The sequence below is a fragment of the Copadichromis virginalis genome, linkage group LG6 (assembly GCF_057382275.1).
Source record: "Copadichromis virginalis isolate Kocher_CV1m ecotype Utaka linkage group LG6, C_Virginalis_male_GT1.1, whole genome shotgun sequence".
Lineage (NCBI taxonomy): Eukaryota > Metazoa > Chordata > Actinopteri > Cichliformes > Cichlidae > Copadichromis > Copadichromis virginalis.
In genome coordinates this window covers 14563899-14584344 of record NC_140623.1, presented here as the reverse complement: position 1 = coordinate 14584344, position 20446 = coordinate 14563899, and the positions used below count along the sequence as shown (strand labels likewise).

Sequence of the window (20446 nt, the reverse complement as noted above, 5' to 3'; positions counted from 1 at the left end):
GCAAACATCTTTCCAGAAACAGGTAAAAAACAAAATCCAGGTTAAATCTGAATTGAAATACCTTAAAATAACAAATGTCCTGTCATATACCCTTTTAAAAAAATCCCAAATAGCAAAGTAAAGTGTAACATCAGAGGCTAATTGAATATGCAAGATCAATATGGTAGATGTGAAAAAAACGCTGTATTATATATAAATTCTAACAGCCAGTGCAAGGTGAATAGAAACTGAAGCACAGTAGGAGATAAAGTTCTTTGGTTTTATCTAAGAGAACTGCTTTAGTATTTGGATGTCTGTCTTGAACTTCACTAAACACTAAAAACTGTTTCTTTTTTTTTTCACTCTTTGTTAGAATAACTACATAATTAACCTTGAACATAAGAGGTCAGCCTTTATTTCCATAGAGCTTAATAGGTATTGCTGCTGTGGCCTTCAGATGGTGTGAGTTTTGTGACTGCTAACAAGAGGTTAAAATGAAAAAGTGAGGACCACAAAGTGCTAAAAGCAGCTATTAACAGTTACAGGAGTATTTGATGTTTTATGCTTTCATTTCTTTATCTTCAGCTTGACCTTCAGATATATTTATAATATTTTTCCCCCATGATTGATGTTAGACACACACTTTAGACATTACGGACTCTATCATGCTGGCTTTGACCATCATTTTGCACCTAAAACTATCCTAGTAGGTAATGATAGTTCATGAGCATCTGCAAAGTAATGAGGCTGAACTGCTCAGTATGACATGTCACATAACTTAGGGTTGCACGAAAAAGTAATTAATGATTAAGTAATGAGCAATGAATGAGGAGTTAGTAGTCTGTACCACTTAGCGGCTGGATCAGAGTCAATCAGGAGGAGCCACTCATGGAGAAAATCTTTTCCTCGCTGTCACAGAGCTAAATTATGAACTAATTATTCATTAATAAAGTGTCTCCTCTGTTCACTGGTGTTTTATCATAATGTTCTAAACTGTACATTCTTCAGTTCGGAATTACGGGAGAATTGCTCGTTAATATTCCTTTAATTATCAAATCATTAGTGAATCGTTTCTCAGAACTACTCCGCGTGTTTATGTGTTTCTGCAACTTTCACTTCTGGCCTGGCCTGAATATTTGTTTACAAGAACCTGAGGCTAGAACGTTTTTTAGCATCACAGGGCAACAAATCCATAAAACTCTTTCAGCATATTCTAATTAAAGCCATCTGGGAGGGAGTCGGACTCTCGCACGTCCTCTGGGCCCCTCTGTTTTCAGGCTTCAAGAGAATCCAGCCCGTGATGAGAAACTTTGGCCAGCGGCGTTTTTTTAGTTAGTTGAGCACAAAGTGAGGATGAGCGCTAACGTTAAAGCGGCGTATGACTGAATGCTGTCACTAACTGCCTGAAGAAGGCAGTGTTAAATAATCCTTTGGCTTTTGATCCAGTCAGTAGTCTACCTCCCCACATCCTGTTGTCTTTTTAATATTCTTGCATATATTTTTTAAAACAGTTTGTCTTTTAAGGTCTGCTCTGCACCATTGAAAGAGCATCTGCTGCCACATTAGATTTATTTTGAAGCATTATTGCTGGTATAGAGTAAAAATGGTGCCATTGATCAGAACATAATATGAAATGACAAGCATAAAACACATATGCAGTAGCAAATGTGAGCCGTAGCTGGCGTTGATTCATTGTGAGAATACGCAGAAGTATCTCTGTTTCCCTGACTGAGTCTCTTTAGTGCATCACCCTTCGCCATTTTTAACCTCCAGCAATGCAGCACAACATTTAAAGGAGACAAGATTTAAAGTGTCAAACAAGACAAAAATAAGCTAATCTATTCAGCAGCTTTGCACCCAGTCGTGTGATACCTGGTTTCTCTCTTTGGATTTCCGCTGCTCTCTGTTTAATAGCACTCCTTTTCACTCCTGGCCGATCAAGTTGGAATGGGGCCACGCTCAACATCCCAGTAACACCATTAAATTTAAGCGCGAGCATGTATTTAAAGAGAAAGCCAGCAGGCATTAAACTGTGGAGAATGACACAGATAGAAACTTTTCCTAATTCCCACTGCAAAGGGACTCTCAAAATGCCCCCCGTCACTCTCTCTCCTCCTCCTCCTCCACTCACACATTTCCTCCAGAAGATGTCCCCCCACACACACACACACACACACACACACACACACACTTTTTTCATAGCGATGAGGGACACGGAAACTGTGTCACACTGTGTTAAGTTTGGGATTTCATTTGTTCACTTGCAGCGCATATATGCATGAGTGTTTCATAGATGTGTTGTTGTGCACGAGCGCGTTGGATGGGGGTAACAAACAGTAATGTATACTGCATTTAATCTCCTGTGTGAGGTTGATGTCCTCACGATGAACCCACTCCGTGAAATATTTACTTTTTTTTTTTGACACTGTAATTTTTATTGATAGTTTTGTCACAGTTTAAACATAGACATGTTTTGCATTACAGGAGAAATAACCATGCAAGCACACAGTCAAAACAAAACAGAACTAAAGCGAACAAAAGGTGTGGGTGCCAATTCTAATCAACTATCGTATGCATGCCTGCCTTTGCTCAGCAGCATACATACTCCAGCTTATATATGTACTTTTATACAGGCATGCATCAATAGATATACAGAGTCATAGACCTTAAATGTTTTGTTCGTTCATTAATTTTCCTTGGTGCCATACAATGTCCACTTCTCCCACTTAGCAACGAAAATATCTTCCTTTAATCTGAGAATGTAAGTCATTTTTTCCATTGCATAGATTTCTCCAACAATATTTAACCAGTCTTTTGATGAAGGCGGATCCAGTTTGTACCAGTTTCTTGTTATAGCTTTCTTTGCAGCTATCAATAGGATTTTTGTCAAATACAAGTCGTCGTACAGAACATACTCTCTAATATTCCCAAGATATACAGTTTTAAAATTGTGTGGTAATTGGTAGCCCAAGATATTGCCTATTACAAGACTCACGTTCTTCCAAAAATTATGCAGTTTCAGGCACTCCCAAAACACGTGCGTATGATGTGCTTCCATGTTACCACATCTTCTCCAGCATGGCAAACTGTCTTGAGTCTGTTTACTTTTGATTTTTGGTGTAATAAAGAATCGAGTAAGGTGTTTCCACCCAAATTCTCTCCAGCATCTTGAGTTAGTCGTTGTGTTCTGGGTTTCACACATATCTAACCATTCCTCAGTTGAGATATCAGTTTTTATTTCCTGCTCCCATTTCTTTTTTATGTATTCAGTTGATGTTGCCGTGTTCTCTCTTAGATTTTTATATAGTACAGAAATCTCCTTGAATTGGAGGCCCCTGTATGATTTAATTATACAATTCAGGATGCCATAAGACGTACGCGAACTTCGTATTTCCTTTGAAAAGTAGTCTCTGAGTTGCAGGTACCGGTAAAAATCGGTTTTCTCTAGACTATACCGGTCTTTTAAATCTTGGAAACTCATCAAATGGCCATCTTTCATTACTGTACAAATCGCTGTTATTCCTTTTTGTTCCCACTTCCTGAATCCTGGGTCGTGAGCACTTAGTATATCACCAACAACATAGGCAGCCCAGTTTAACATCTTAACCTCCCTTTCCAACTTACTTTGTTTAACTAGGCCAAACCATATCTCTAGAGTGTGGGATGTTATAGGATCAAGGAAATGCTGTAAGGTTTTCTTAAGTTGCTCATTTCCAAGAAAAGTCTGGACTGGGACATCCCGTACTTTTATTTCAATATCTTTCCATTTAGCATTAAAGTTCTGATCACACCACTTTATCGCCGGTCTGGTTTGGGCCGCATGATAGTAATCTTTTAGATTAGGGAGTCCCACACCACCTTGCTTCCTAGATAGTTGTAATGTTGTGTATTTTATTCTAGGCCTTTTACCATTCCATACAAATCTAGAGATGAGCCTATCCCAGTCCTTGAATTTTTCCACTGGGATCTTAACTGGCAGAGATTGGAAAAGGTACAAAAACCGTGGGAGGACACTCATTTTTATTGTTGTGATTCTTGCACTAAAGTCTAGTGTAAGAGTTGACCATCGGTTTAGATCGTGTTTAATCTGAGTGGTCAGCCTATCATAATTTGTTTTAAAAAGGTCACTCAATTGTTTAGTCACGGTTACACCCAAGTATTTCATTTGTTTTGCAGTCCAGTTCAGTCTAAACTTATTTTTAACCTCTTCAGATGGCAAATAGTTGAAAGCCAGTATCTGAGTTTTGGTCACATTAATTTTGTACCCCGAATGTTCAGCAAAGATATTAATTACATTAAACATTGGAATTAAAGTTTGGTTTGGATTTTCTAGGTAGAGTATGATATCATCTGCAAATAAGCTGATGATGTGGTCTTCCCCTTTAATACTTATTCCTCTCACCTCCTCACTTTGTCGGATGGCCTGTGCCAGGGGTTCAATATATAGAGTGAAGAGAAGAGGTGAGAGGCAACAACCCTGATGGGTACCCCTCTCGAGAGAGATTTGCTCCGTTAGGCTGCCATTGATTCTAATTCGAGCTGTAGGAGATTGGTAAATAGATTTGATACACATCACAGCACCGTCATTAAAACCAAACCTTTCAAGCACGGCATATAGGAAGTTCCAATCTACACTGTCGAAAGCCTTCTCTGCATCCAGGCTTACTAGGGCCGCACTGCCCTTTTTTGTTTGTATCGAGTTAACTATTTGGAGGGTCCTTCTTATACTATCTTGAGTTCTACGTCCTGAGATAAAGCCAGTTTGGTCTTCATTAATTAAGTCTGTCATAATTGCTCCATATCGCTTAGCGATTATAGATGTGTATATTTTGTAGTCCACATTAAGAACTGATATGGGTCTGTAGTTGTTACAATATTCGGTGTCTTTTCCCTCTTTAGGGATTACTGAGATAATCGCCTCTCTCCATGAGGGAGGTGTTACACCCTCCGCAAGGGTATGATTGAATGATGATTGAAGCATTGGTATCAGCTCCTCCTTAAAGTTCTTGTACCACTCTGAGGGGAACCCATCGGCCCCCGGTGATTTATTAGCTTTCAGACTGGAAATTGCTCTAGATATTTCTTCATGACTGATGGGGGCAGTCAGTTTGCTGTTTTGCTGCGTACCAATACGTGGTAAGTCTAGGAAGTTAAGAAAAGCAGTTTTCTTATCTTTATTTGAGGAACATGGTTGTTTATACAAGTTTTCGTAATATTTCTTAAATGTTTCTTCTATTGCTTCCTGGGTATACTGCAAGTTATTTGTAGATGGGTCTCTAATCTTGTGAATCGTATTAACAGCTTGCTGCTGTCTAAGACGCCGTGCTATCAGTCTAGCTTCCTTTGGGCCATTCTCATAATAATCCTGTTTCAAAAATCTAAGTTTTTTTTCCACTTCTTCAGTCAATATATTGTCAATTTCCTTTTTTAGTGTTTTAATTCTGTCTTGGAGCTGAACATTCCGAGTTGTTCGGTATAATATTTCTGTGTTTTTCAATTCCTCCACCTGGCTTAGGTACAGGGCCTTCCTCATTTGGTGTTGTTTTGAAGTTATAGCAATAAGCTTCCCTCTGAGCACAGCTTTGAATGCATCCCAAAACACCGTTGGGCTAATTTCTTCAGTGGAGTTTTCCTCTATGTATTGCTTTATATCTTTCTTGATTTGGTCTTTCGTTTCTTTATTATTCAGACAGCTCAGATTTAACCTCCAACAGGTATTTCTACGCCTACTATTTAGATTTAGCTTTAAATGAATGGCACAGTGATCAGCAATATCTGCCACTCCAATTGTGCATTCAGTTACTCTGTGTAGATCCCATCTGTTCATTAAGACATAGTCAATTCTTGAGTAAGTGTTGTGAGTCTTTGAGTAGTGTGTATACTCCTTATCCAGTGGGTGGTGTTCCCTCCATACATCTACCATTCCATGCTCCTTCATAAATGTATTAACCATTCTCGCCAGGCTGTTTTTGCTTCTATTTGTGCTTGTTGTATCAATTCTATGGTCGAATACCACATTAAAGTCTCCTGCACACAGCACAGTCCCTTCAGATTCTGACATGACTGTAGTAAGTAGAGTCTTCACATTTTGTTGGTTGCTCTCAGGGGGAATATAGAGATTGATTAGTGTCACCGCCTCCCCTTCTAGTTTACCTCTTACAATAATGTATCTCCCCTCACTGTCCCGAATTTCTTTAGAACATTCAAAATTAACTGAATTTTTAATAAGTATTGCTACCCCCCTTTTACGACTTTTCTTGCAAGTACTATAGTAAGAATTTCTGTACCCAAATTTCTTCAATTTATCATGCTCTTCCTGCGACAAATGTGTTTCCTGTAGATATATTACATTGGCATTAAGCTTTCTCATTTTGAGTATCACTTTGCTTCTTTTAATTGGGTTATTCATCCCATTGACATTCATTGACACCAGCGTTATATTCCTCATCTTTTCACTGTTAAGTTTTGCTTTATTTTTGGCTTATCACTATCATAGCATCCCACACTAACTCTAAGAACTTGGAACAAGATAACAAGAAACTTAAGAGAAACTGAAAATACGTATTTCTTACCCACAGCGTCCCTGTGGTTTGTGGGGTATATCCCTTTCAGATTAGGGGCCCCCGTGAGATCCAACATAGGTTCCTTAAGAAAAAAGAAAAAAAAAGAAAAGAAAAGAAAACCTACCACTTTCCGGTCTACCTTGCCTTGAAAAGTAACAGAGTAATGAACCTTTAGTTTCAGAGTTCTACTGTTCAGTCATTTCCACCGGATTCAAATGTTTGTATCCTCACTTATAAGTTCTCGGTGTTAGATCGCTGCCATCCCAATGCATTTTGCAGTCGCTCCTCCAGCATCGTGCTTTCCCCGCTCCGCTGCGGCACCTCCACCTGTATTCCTCTCCTCCTTAGCTCCTCCGCCGCCGCCCGGCCACTGTCATATGTCCTGGCGCCGCTCTCCCAGTGGATCCTGATTCTGGTCAGAGGCGTCTGGAAGCGAATTCCTCTCTCTTTTAAGGCTTTCTTAATTCCAGCGTATTCCTTCCTCTTTTGAACCACGTCGGCAGCGTAGTCATGATCAAAGAAAAGCTGCTTATCCTGATGTACCACCTTTTTCTTCCACGCTGCCTTCAGCACCATCTCCTTGGTTGAGAACTGAAGAAAATTAACCACCACCGATCGCGGAGGTTTTTCTGGTCCGGGTTTTGGCACCAGAGCTCTGTGCGCCCGCTGAATATTTAGAGCAGAATCCGGCGGGAGCGAAAGCTCAGCTCTCAACAAGTCCTCCACACACTGCAGCACAGAGCTTCCTTCAGAGCCCTCTTTTAGGCCAAAAATGCGAATGTTGTTCCGTCGGCTACGGCCTTCCAAGTCAGCCAGTTTCGTCTGAATATTCCGTTGTTGCTGAAGCGACTGGATTAGAGCGTCTTTTGCGGCCAAATTCCACCTTTCCATCTCTTCCAGTCTTTTCTCAGCTTCTTCGAGTCTGGTCTCATGGCTAGCTAGCTCGTTCGCAGTTTCTGCCAGCTTTGTATTAATGTCTTTCTTGAAGCTGTCGAATTCGTCCTTCATTTCTTGTGTGATGTCTTTCTTAAACGTGGCAAACTCGGTTTTAAACTCTGCTTTAAGTGAGTGAATTTCCTTAATGATGTCCTGGAAGTCTGCGTGAGGGTGGCTAGCTACATCTCCTTCCATCTGCTCGCCTTGCACGCTGTTCTCGGACATGTCTGCGTTGCCCCCTCTTACCAGCTCCACTTGTTTCACAAAATCCTTAATGTTTCCTTGTCTTTTTGACCTTCTTCCACCTTCCATGGCATTTATTACACGGTTTTAGCGGTGGAAATATTCGAATTCTGGTTCTCTTTCGAGTTTTGACCGGGAGCTGCAGGTTTATGCTGCCATCTTCCTTACGTCCCCCTAGTCGAAATATTTACTTTTAATGGCTGGACGGGAATTAAGGCAGTTCACGGGAAGTTTCTGCCATCGAGGGAAAGTGTGTCAGTGTGCGTTTGTGTGTTTTATCTGCAATCAAACAGTGATTGAGTGGCTCTGTTCAGTACAGTACGGGTGTGCGGCTTGTTTGTATAGCGTGAGTTCATGGATGTGTATTAATGTGCACCATCAATTTCAGTCAAAAGCTGTGGCGTAGTTGTGGATTATATATATTCTCCATTTCCAGACAGCTACCCTAATGCCCATCTCATTCACACAAGGCCCATTAGCCTATAAGTGTGTGTGTGTGTGTGTGTGTGTGTGTGTGTGTGTGTGTGTGTGTGTGTGTGTGTGTGTGTGTGTGTATGTGTGTGAAGGTGTATGTCCCTACAGCACCTGGTGTCTGACAGTGCCTAACCTAATGGAAGTAAAGCACAGCTGTAAAACCACTGGCCTGTGCTATATATCCGCCTGTGCAAGTCTCTAGCTAACAGCTTTCACACCCCTGCTTTCACACAAACACACACACTTATAGATGTGAACACACATTTATCGACGCATACTGATTCACAGACACACAAATACAGACAGCCATACCACAGCTAATGGTTTGATAGCTTATAGAGAATCATTCAGAGTGAGATTGTGGGGCACGGAGGGGAAAGGGAGGAAGGGGGAGGCTGGAGGGGGATGGTAATGTAAATCTCCAGACATAATCCACGGAAGGGAAAAAGACCATCGGATGTAGCAGTCTGTCTTAAGCTGGGAGAAATTTGTTTGGAGTGTTTGTATGTGCGTGTGTGAACACATATGGCTCTGATTATGTTTGCTGAGCTGCTTACTGTAAAGCCAGAGGCTGACCAGCTCAGCCCTGTGTGCTTTACTAGCCGCGAGAGAGCCGGGAGCTTTAATCACGGGGGTGGGGTGGGGGTGATTGGAGAGTAGAAGAGGGAAGGAGATGAGTAAAAGATAGAAGTAGAGAATAATTGAGGCCAAAGGACATGATGGATGAAAGGTGAGAGTTTGCAGATGGGAAGAAAAAAACAGAGAAGTAGTTCAAAATGTCAAAGTAAAGATGGGAAAAAGGTTTGGAGAGACAGAAGAGGGCAAAGGGAGAGCGGGATCACAGTGGCTCGCTGGAAATAAAAAGACAAGCTCTTTGCTCATTCTCTAGTAATAGTGATTTAAGTATCTTTTGCTGTCACACTGTGTAGCTCGTCTGCTCGGGGGATTGTGGTTGGGTTGAGGGTGAAATAGACGCTATCCAGACAAGAGCGTTTGAATACAAATTCAACTAAAGTAGGAAGATCTGAAAGTTAAAATGAGAGGAATAAAACAGAATATAAACAACCGGACTGCAAGACGCAGGCAGAAAATGCATGTTTGTTTCTTTAAGTTGCCGAACAAAAACAAAACAAAAAACACGACAGCAACTCAACTTGTACGGAGTTCATGAAAACTGTGTTTTAAGCACTCAATCTCAGCTCAATCATTCCCAGGAGAAATCCTCTGGTGCGCTGGAAGTGATGCGTTAAGCGTTCCCAGCAGCAGCAGCAGCGCTGGCTGTTTTTAAATGAACAATATAGCAAGAGATGAAAAACAAATGTATTAAAGGAAATTGGAAGATACACCAGGAGACAAGCAATGAGAAAGCTGAGTGCAGAATTCAATAAGAATTCATCAGAGCTGCTTAAACTGCGAGATGATTTTCTGGAATAAGTTGCAGCTCTGTCCCGTGTATCTCCACTGACAAACACCGTCACTGATTTGGAGGCACACTGACCCCCTCGACTATAAAAGATGAAGATATTTAGGAAACAGTGTTGCTAAAAAAAATTTATTAGCCTGCTCGCCTAATAAAGTGTTCCTCTGCAGACGGTATGATAAGTGATTGCTTGGACGCCCCGTGATAACGATAAACGCTGCGCCTACACTTCTACGGCGACACTGATATTCTCATTACGCGATGTCTAATAAACTCGATTCATAATAATTTTTCTGTGTCCCTCTCTCTCTTTCTCTCTGTCTGTGTGCGTTAGGCTCATGCTAAGAGAGGAGGCACCCAGCGCTCCTCCGAAAAATATTGTGGCCAGTGGGCGCACAAACCAGTCCATAATGGTCCAGTGGCAGCCTCCACCAGAGCCCCAGCTTAATGGCGTCCTCAGAGGATATGTACTCAGGTAAACACACACAGAAACATGCGCGTGTTTGGGTGTTGTTGTGCTGTGTAGGGATAGTGAAAGTAACAGAAAGAACTGGTACACTGCACATGTGACTTAACGAGTGGGCCCGTACATTTGTTCCCTTCTTGGGTGCAGCAGAAAGTGTCACTGGGATTTCTGCAAAACTTGGTGGTCCTGTGAGTTTGGTGCAGTTTGTGCATGAACTGCCGACTCGTTACAGCTCCTCTCTGTCAGAACTTGCATTATTTGTGCTGCTAAATAATCCTTGTTTCCTACCAGCTTCATTTAAAAGAAAATAAACTTTGTAAAAGCACAGATTTTAGGGATTCTCTGTACTTTGTTTTTACTTGCATTTTATACTCCTGGAGATTTTAGTGAAAATTTGCACACAATGATCGCTTAATGAGTCATCAACAAAACTGTGCTCAAGGTCAAGGTCACATTCGTCGTTGTACAGAACATAATTGTAGTCCGGATGAGCTGCTGCGTCACAAACATTCTGGTTACATTGTGTTCTAGATGAGGCCTGGTGGTTGCTGTAGTATAAGGTCATAAAAATGTAAAGTTTTTTCATAGCATGTTCATGATTGACTGTTTTTGCTTATTCACAATACGACAGCTCTCTTTCGCCCAAATAATGGCTGCTTCATGTTTCTTACTGATAATAAGCAAAATAATGCTGAACAACTTGAATAGCTTATATATAAACCCCAGAAAATTCTTTGCTAAACTTTTGTTCAGCTAGTTTCACCTTAACATTGAGGATTTTCTAAGTGGTATTCAGCGCAGAGCCAAATGGGTGGAACTTGACCTCATCCAGCTCCATCCTTCTGTACCTACATGCACCACCGTCCTCATTAATGCAAGTCTGGACCTACTCAGGCTCCACTCACTGGCTATTAGCATTAATGCAAGCCCTTTGTCACACAGTACTTTAACCTAATGGAGAAAAGCTGTTGACATATTAAGGTCGGTCACTTCCATGGGACTGTAGACGCTGGCATGGCTAAGGTGACTTTTTTTTGTAGTATTTTTCACAATGCCACCAAATTGCACCCTGCTGAACACACTCTGTGAGCATGTTTGGCTCATAGGAGAGGGGGTTCGTTTAGAGCTCTGTGCCTGAAAGCTTTGGGTGAAGTCAGGTGAAGTGGGAAAGTCAGGTTATTCTGCAGCTTTCAATTTCACTTGGAGCTGGACAAAATCAGTCAGGTACCTCTATTCTATTAGATTTCTGCCACTAGTTAATCATTAGTGATACTTGTAGTTTTATAGTGTGTTGTGCTTAAGTCAAGAACTAATACCTATTCCTTTCTGTCATTGTTTGTTTGTGTGAGTGTGTCTGATAGACAGACACAGGAGAGCTGTCTTTACAGACACACCTGCCATTTGCATGTAATTGCAGTAGAAGTTATCTAGTCTTTATCCTCCTTCACTGTGTTATCTGCATCCACTTCAGAAAATCAGTAGAAAATGGAATCGCACACGTACGTTCCCACTATATCATTTCCACTTTATAGGACAGAGCTCCCACCTCCTTCCCTCCCATTTGGATCTCCTTCCTCCTTGTTGTGTCAGCTGGCAGATCCTCACTCTCTTTCTCCTTGTTTCCAACATCATTCCCTCCCCCTCCTTCTCCTCCTCCTTCTCTCCCAGTGTGAGTGTCATTGTATCAGGTGGAGAGAGAGGGTCTATCTCCTCTCCACTGCAAAGATCCCCCGTCGGCCTCCAGCGCCCCCTCACTTTGTGTCTGTGTATTTGTGTATATGAGCATGTTACGTGTGTGTATACAGCATGTATTTGTGACAGAGCGCTGACTCAGCCGGTGAATCGTAGGAATATCCTGTTATAGTGAATAGGCTTCATATTAAAACGCTGACATGGGGATTATTACTCCATTCAGCTCCATCAGATATGTACAGTACCAAAGTGGTATTACACCTCCCTGTCTGGTTGGGTCATATATCCTTTTAAGTGGACGTTTATATCACATATACTAAAGCAAAGGCCTTGGAGGTGCACTAGTCAGGGATGTCTACCCAACATTGGAGATTTTTAATCTTTAAGAAGCTGTAGAAGGACTTCACATTAACAGAAAATTGTTAATCATAGTTTAAGTTTAAATGTACACTAAATAGCTTATTTCCATTTATTTGAACATGCGTATCAGAAAGTCCAGTATTAGAGATGGAAAATAACCAGATACCCCATGATACATGTTACAGTATCCCACTACTTAAATCATGATACAACATTATTGAAATTTGAAACTTAACATGTATTGCACATAATAATAATCAGTTTTCCAACTGCAAATAATATCCCCACAGTTAAAAATGATCTCATGTTTTACCAAATGAAATAAAGTTCTCTCACTTCATTTGTTTTTTTGTTGTTTTATAAATTTTGGTTACAAAATGGGATTCGGAAGCAAACCAGCGCTGTCATTAAAACATGTCTTAAATGTTCAGATAAGATGTCTGCAGTCAGTATGTGGCTGAATGGGGTCAAGGTGGAAATTGCATGCCATCTCTTTGTGATAATACGGTGATTAACTGTATACGTCAGCAGAAACTCTAAAATCTGTTGCTGTCTACATGCACAAAAATTCACATTAACTAGCAGGATTTCTTTGTATAGGAGACAACCAGTCGAGTTCAGTCTCCTATTGCAAATCATGCCACATGCCACATGAGTTATGCTAACTCATCAAACACAATCAAAAGTTGTCTCTGCCTCTATCTGCATGCAGAAACTACCCGAACGTGAAAAGGAGTCAGTGCAGTGACCGGATAACCATGATCTTCTGTGGTTTGGTTTTTTTTCCTAAGTCATACGGAAGTTGCTGTCCTGTTTTTACGCTAGCGTGACGCAGCTATATTGGGTTGAGCTGGTTTGGGAGGTAGCTAACTGTGACCAGTGTTTGTTGGTTTTCTCTGGATGGTAAACCTTTGAGATTTCTTGAAAATATTTCATTATATCATAAATAAGTAATAATGTAAAATATTAATGTAAAGTATTTTCTGGTTGAAGATTATGTTTTTTGTTCTACATTTGATGTTTTTACATTAATCTATTGCATACTTTACTCCCTATGTGGTCACACTTACTGGGACAGGAATGTACTGTATAGCCTTTTTGTGTGAGTTAGACTCATACCATTTACTTTACTTTCCTAACTTGTTTTTCTGCAAAACAACATATTGAAATGTGTGTGTGCGTCTGTGTGTGTATGTGTGTAGGTACCGTCTGGCAGGGCTGCCAGGAGACTACCAGGAGAAGAACATCAGCAGCCCAGAGACCAACTACTGTCTGCTGAAAGATCTGATCATCTGGACGCAGTACCAGATCCAGGTGGCCGCCTACACAGGAGCAGGCCTGGGTGTCTACAGCAGCCCTGTCACTGAGTACACACTGCAGGGAGGTAAGTATGCACACACTTTTATTTCTCAAAGCAAATATACCAAGTCGTTCTGAGAGGTTTTTAATCACTGCTCCATATGCACGCTGCTAAATATAAAATACTGTGACACTGTTGAGTTAGTAACCCAAGAAGAACTCTTCCTTGGTCCGTGAATCTTTAAATACGGGCCGGAAAAGACTTCACATCAGAGCCATCACACATTATGAGCTTTGACTTATGAGCAGACTTTATGTATTATGTAATCCAGGGGACAACGAGGGATTCACATGTTCACTTTCTATGCGAATTAAATGCAACGCCTGCAAATGAAGTGTTAAGGAAGCTATTCCTGAGAGACTGACTGTTGAAACTTGACATGCAAACATGAGCATTATCTGACCAAAGCTGAATAAATCATGCATTGTAATATGGCATTAAACAAACAAGATATTAGCATATAAACAGTATCCAAAATACAACGAAGCCTTAAATGTTCAGTTTGTTTTCACAATAACACAACTATAGAGATAAAAAAAGGACTATAGTTTTATAGCTAAGCTGACAGTAAAGGTCCATTTGTATTTTTCAGTTTCCCTCGTATTGTGGCAGTGAGTATATATACTTACATCCTCATCTGTTTAATGTTTTTGGGTGGGGATCAGACGACTGAGATCAGTTACCAGCACCTGCAACGAAGTTTCTCCATAACCTGACAAGCTTCACTCTCACTTAGAGGGGTGTCGTTTGATGCGGTTCAGACTTGTTGTGCCTGAGGCATTTCCTCGCAGGCATACCAGCTTCACTCGACTGGGAGGAGACCCTAGGGGCGACCCAGGACATGCTGGAGGGACTACATCTCCCATCTGGCCAACGAGCACATTGAGATGAACTGGGGGGAATTCATGGGGAAAGAGTTTCTGTATTGCTCTATAAATATAAAACATGGCATATAATACATTTAATAAATATGGCTGGAAAGAGCAACACGCTTTGAAGTCTCTCAACATAAATAAAGGAAGAGTATGAAATGAGGAAGAATGTAAGTGAAGACTGTAAAGTGAGATGAGAGGAAGTGGTTGTCGGGGTAAATCTCCTTTAAACGCGTGTTCGTCTTTTCCTGGCTTTTATTTCAACAGTATATTATCTGTATTAAACATGGGCCAAACACACACACACACATGCACGCTCGCACATAAAACTCAGAGTCATTATTACAAGAGTTCGGGACAGGTTTATAGACTCAGGAAAGGGAGTTAGGCTCATTAATTATTCTAATGTGGTTTAATGGGAGTGGCTGCGATGGATTCGACATTTTCTCTCTCTCAGTGTCTCTGAAAGGATGAAGCTAAACTCTGTGGTAGACTCTGATAACATTGCTCTCTCTCTCACAAGCAGCCTTACACGCATACTAAGATTCACCCAAAGGGAAGAGTTTAGTGTTTTATCTGAAGCTGTGAGCTGCAAGGGGTTAGAAGCCAGTCCCCAGGAGCACAATCAGCATGGCAGGGAGGGAGAGAGCATCTTTAACATCAATTAATCTTCTGTCTCCCTCAAACTTTTCTCATTCTTTGTTCCCCCTCCTTGCAACATCACCAGCAACACCATTTTTCACTAGTTTTTGTTTTGGTCTCTTTCCACCCACTTTGTGTTTGTGCGCGTGGGTGCGCGTGTTTCATCTGGCCACTTCAGCTCAAATGTAAAATGTAAAGGGCATTCCCATCATGCAACAGTACATTATCACTCTGTGGCTCTCTAGCATCAGCATAAACCCCTTACTGTGTAATCACCATAACATGTGCCCACAGACACTCGCGCACACACACACACATCTGCACTCAGTAACAGGCGCACACGCTCGCATGCACACAAATCTCACTGTCACCCCTTTTTCTCTCTGTTCCTGGCTTTGATGTTTATTCACTCTGCTCCCCACCCTCCATCTAAATGACCAACTGTTTTAATAGAGTTCACATAACATAGATAAATAAATAAATAAATAAAGATCTACGTGCAGAGAACCATTCACACACGGACACAAAAGAAAGGGGAAAGAAGAAAAAATAAACAGCACAGGCGGTGTTGGGTGATGCAAAATGCATTCAGCTTGTGAGAACCAAACATGTTCTGCACTTGTTTGCAGTATTTACCTCCTGCCAGCCTTCTTTTTTCCATCTTGAACAAATAAGCTACATTTCATATGAAAAACTGCTGCTGTATGCACAGTATTTTCCACAGCTTCTATCTTATCGCGTTGCACTCTTTATTCTCCGACTCACTCTTAGGCAGCTGATGAATGCCTCGACCGAGCTCGTGCGTGTTTCAGATTCTGTCATTTGAAATCGTCACCATCTTGCTTTCATTTGAATGCACAGAACATTTTTAAACTTGTATTCAAACTTAAACACAGATGGATCAAATTTATTTAACATTGTCAGCAACATGGACGGTTGCAGGCTTTTTTTCTGCTCTTTAAGAGATAAATAATACATAGTAATGTGACAAATAAATGCTATAAATACTTCATGGATGAACGCATATGTATACGTAAGATAAATGTGAGCTCGAGTGATTTAACACCCGTCACTGCTGCTTCTTTTTGCTGAACACAGTGCTGGTGCAGAGCCTTTTAAGACCTAGTCCTCATTTCGACAGGTTCAGATAGATTATTTCATGACCTTGCTAGCAGAAGTTGGGGCCGTTTCAAGGGAAAGAAAATCATGCCAGTTAGAATCTGTAGGCTGCAAATCACTGGAGAAGTTCCCACAGTCACTGACGTGGTTCTGACTCTGGGCCCAGCAATTTTGCGGTGCCGTGCTGGTGTCAGCTTTTTGGCGCCAGCGTCAGTCTTTTTTTGGTGGAAATGCATTCAACCAGTTCTAGTTTGGGAGCTGCGTCAGTGGAGAAAGGGGTAAAGGGGACTGCTGCCGTGGCTCTGAAGGCAGATTTCCAAAGCTTTAAAAAATTGCCCTATTGATGTTATGTCATCAAGGCTTAACACACTTAACAAAAAGTTCAAGCTTTGTGGCCTGAAAGAAAGAGCCACTTAAAAAAGAGAGGAAGAGTTCTTCAAATTAAAGGTGTTTTGTGACACTGAGTCATAGGAGGGCCTTTTGTCTGTTAAATATTAATATAGATCAAGCGTCTTGTTTCCTTAATCAACTCAGTTCTGTTTTTAATCAGTAAATCATGCCGTAATGGGCAGTTCATGGCTGAAAGGGCTGCTGGGTTAGTACAATGGGTGTTACGTTGATACTGTGAGCTAGCAAATCCAGTGAGTCATCCTTTTTCACAGTCAGCCGGTAATGCATCAACACCCTAATCTCATTCAGTCAATCCTATAAGGTAACAACAATCAGGGAACCCCATCAGCTCTGGGGAACGTCGGCCCATTTTTCGTGGCTTTCCTTGTAGCCAGCAGATATCCAGGCCAACACTTCCTGTGTGTTTGCCAGTCGTTGTTTACTAATGCAGATGCATTTAAAGGGGGAATAAAAAGAAAATCATCACATACGTCATGGTCCCCAAAATCTTGTCACTTTGCCTGCAGAGTTGACATGTTCATATAGAGATTAATAAGGTACTAATATGCAAAATACAATAGATTAGTGGAGCTTTTCAGACAATACGTTCATTTTAAGCAAAGAACAAAGGGATAGGTTTGCCATTTTATTTTGCAAGCTTAGCAGTTATTTCTTTTAATTAAATGAGCAGAGCCTCCACATAAATCATTGAACTGTGGTGCGGGTTCATATTTTTACAGCTACCACTTATTTAAAAAGAAAAAGCAAAACAAAAAAGAACAGTTCTGCAGCTTGGGCCTACAAGTCTTAATAATGTTTTTTTCACTATATAAAAACACAACCTTCCTCTTGGTGAACCTGTTGCAGTTAAGCATCCCTGTTTTTGTCTCTGCCTTCAGTTCCCACAGCACCTCCGCAGGAAGTCCAAGTTGTTGCTATAAATTCAACTACTATCCAATTCACTTGGAACCCTCCACCTCAGCAATTCATTAATGGCATCAACCAGGGGTACAAGGTAAGTCTCTGAATATGCTTCACTGCTTATTCTTTTTTCTTACATTTTAAGTCAGTTTTTGATGTGTTGACAAATTTCTTTAAAATGAAATATTTCATAAAATATTTGAAGGACCAAATAACTCTTTTAAATGTCCAATGTCATCCTCTATCTTTACGTTTTGTTTCTACACAAACTGAAGTTTGCCCATGACTGACTTTGACCTGACTCTCAAAAACAGAATGAAGAAAAACAGATTACTCAATATTTTATTTACTATTTTAATAATTGAAGTTTGGAAAAGAAATGGAGTTCAGCTCAGAGGTCATGTTCTTCTCTCTGCTCCTGTGTTCTTGTTTACTCCAAGTCGTAATCCAAGTCAAGCGCGGGGTCGATTCCAAGAAGAAGAAAATTACTGATGGAGCAAAAAATAAAAGAAGGGATTAAAAAAGGGGAAATATTAGTGGATGCCAAGAAAATATGGAGAGAGAGAGAAGATCATAATAATAATGGTAATAAAGAAGCAGGGAAATGGGGACGTGTGAGAGAAAATGACTGAATATCGTGAGGGATCTTTATGTAGTTCTGGTCGGCAATTTATTTTTCACTTCATTGTAGCAGCCAACCCCTAAGGAACTGATTAAGATGACAAAGAAAACACATCATTGTAGCTTTGCGTCACTGGGTCTGTTTTAGAGTGGGAATATTGGTTGATAAATACTATATGGCTTTCCATCTTTTGGATGTTACTCTCTGATGTTGCCACTGCAGCCTGTGAGTGCTGCCGTGCACGTGGGTGTGCTTCTTTGGGTGTGTTGTGCTGCTTAGAGGGGCAGTTGATAATGATATTAATTAAAAGAGGATATGAAGCAAAGCTTCATCTCATTTCACCCCACCCTAACCCCCACAGATCACTGACTATATACAATGCCCTTAATAATGTAGCTCAAAACTCTCAGCCAGATAAAGAACCAGACACTTCTAATGAGTTTCATGTCTTTTATTTACTTGTCCTTGAAAGTATCTTCACTCATTCCTTCCTGTCTGTCAAACACGTCATCTCTATACAACAAAAATATGCATTTCCATTGCAACCCACTTCTAAATACACACCTTTACACACACACACACACACACACACACACACACACACGCACACACACACACACACACACACACACACACACACACACACATTATCAACAGAAAACCCAATCATCCCAGCACCCTTTGAAAGTGAGCTCGAGGATGCCACATCAGCACTCTTACTCCACTGCACTGTACTGTGCAGATAATACAGTAGAATTATAATTGAAAACATAGAAAATGCTGTTTTACTGTGACACACTGGGTGCAGTGGTGCACCCTTTAGGAGGAAAAGCAAAGCTTTTTTGAGCTGGTGTCCTGTTGCAGCTAGATGTGATACAATGTGCACAGCAGATCCTTTACTGTAGTAATCTGAAAGATTTCTTTTTCACTTAATGCGTTTAGATCCACGGAGCTATAGAGGTGAGTTTTTGGAAAGCTTGTCCCACTGTGCTGTTTTAAGTGAAACATGTAAGTAAGTAATGTCAAGAGGATGTGCTGCTATAATCCACAACACCCCAAAAACCAGCGTGGTTAACAAGCATGAGACATTTTCTCTGAATAAATAGCAGATGTGCTGTTCATGCACAGTAGTAACTGAGTGGAGAAAGTTGCATCGATGCTGGTAGCACGATGTGACATTAGACACAAGCATGTTGTCCAATTAACAGTGTAGCTATAAGAGAAAATACTGTAACCTAAAAAAAAAGCCTTGAACCTTTGAGGCAGCACATCGCAGAGCTCACAAAGACAACAGAGCAGCGAGGCATTGTGCATGCAGGTCAGAGTTTTTTCAGTCATCAAATGCTGACATATAGAGGCCTCCGGCCTCAATGGCATGTTGACGTTCAGAGCCACACTTAGCAGTCATTATTACTGCACATATCTGAAAATGTGGTCTTCACCTTGATTTCAGTTCGACATTTTGTGACTCCATTGTGGACAGTTGTGTACTACCACAGGACAGCAGCTTGTGCAGCATTGTTTTCTCTATGACTTTATTGGCCTCTGACATTATTGTGCAGAAGTTTGGTCCATTCTTCTTTACAGCGTTGCCTCAGTTCATTGAGGTTTGTGGGTATTCATTTATGGACAGCTCTCTGGACTTTGACTGGGCCATTGCAACACCTTGGTTCTTTACTTTTTCAGCCTTTCTGTTGCAGATTTGTGAAGCTGTAGCTGTCAGACAGATGGACTCAAATTGACTGTAGAATACTTTGGTATACAGTACAGAGGAGTTGATGGACTCAGTGACTGCAAGGTGCTCAGGTCCTGTGACTGCAGAATAATCCCAAATCATGACTGAGGTGTTTGTGCTGATATGCTGTGGGGGTTTTTGGTTTATTTTTCCCAATTATGGCATCGTGCCAAACATCTCCACTTTGGTTTCATCTGTACAAAGCACAGTTCAGATGCAGCTTTGCATTCAGATTCAGTTCTGTCCACATTTTAGCCAGTTATTTATTTTTTCATTAGGGTCTATCAATATGGGCACCCCATCATAGTGTTGCCCGTGGCTTATCTCTCATTATGAATATGTGAGTGTTTGCTTTTCACTGTTTGTTTTTGTGGTTAAAGCAATAATGCAAGCCAGGCTGCAGTGGGTTCTGAATATAAATGAAGTCTCACTATAAAGATGAATTAACCTTTCATTAGGCATTTAGTTAGACTGATTATCAAACTTAGCGTATATCCTCAGATGCTGCTGTGATTGACAACGGCCTGCTGGCAAGACTTTAGAAGTGCTACACTGATAAATAAAAAGTATGCTTGTTTGGAATGCAAATAACTTTTCTCGAGAATAAAACATGTTTATTGTTTAGTTGTTTGTCAGATTTGCCAGTAGCATT

General features: G+C 40.8%; 1 protein-coding gene across 2 annotated transcripts in view; it reads left to right on the top strand.

Annotated features, from left to right (window-relative positions):
- Positions 1–20446, top strand: part of LOC146707476 (protein sidekick-1-like) — a 295921-nt gene that overhangs the window by 216556 nt on the left and 58919 nt on the right. For both annotated transcript variants that reach the window (XM_085458835.1, XM_085458834.1), the window contains 3 exons: positions 9950–10090; positions 13336–13517; positions 17416–17531. In XM_085458835.1, the coding sequence (XP_085314961.1) occupies positions 9950–10090; positions 13336–13517; positions 17416–17531 (439 nt within the window). The remainder of the gene's footprint in view (positions 1–9949; positions 10091–13335; positions 13518–17415; positions 17532–20446) is intronic.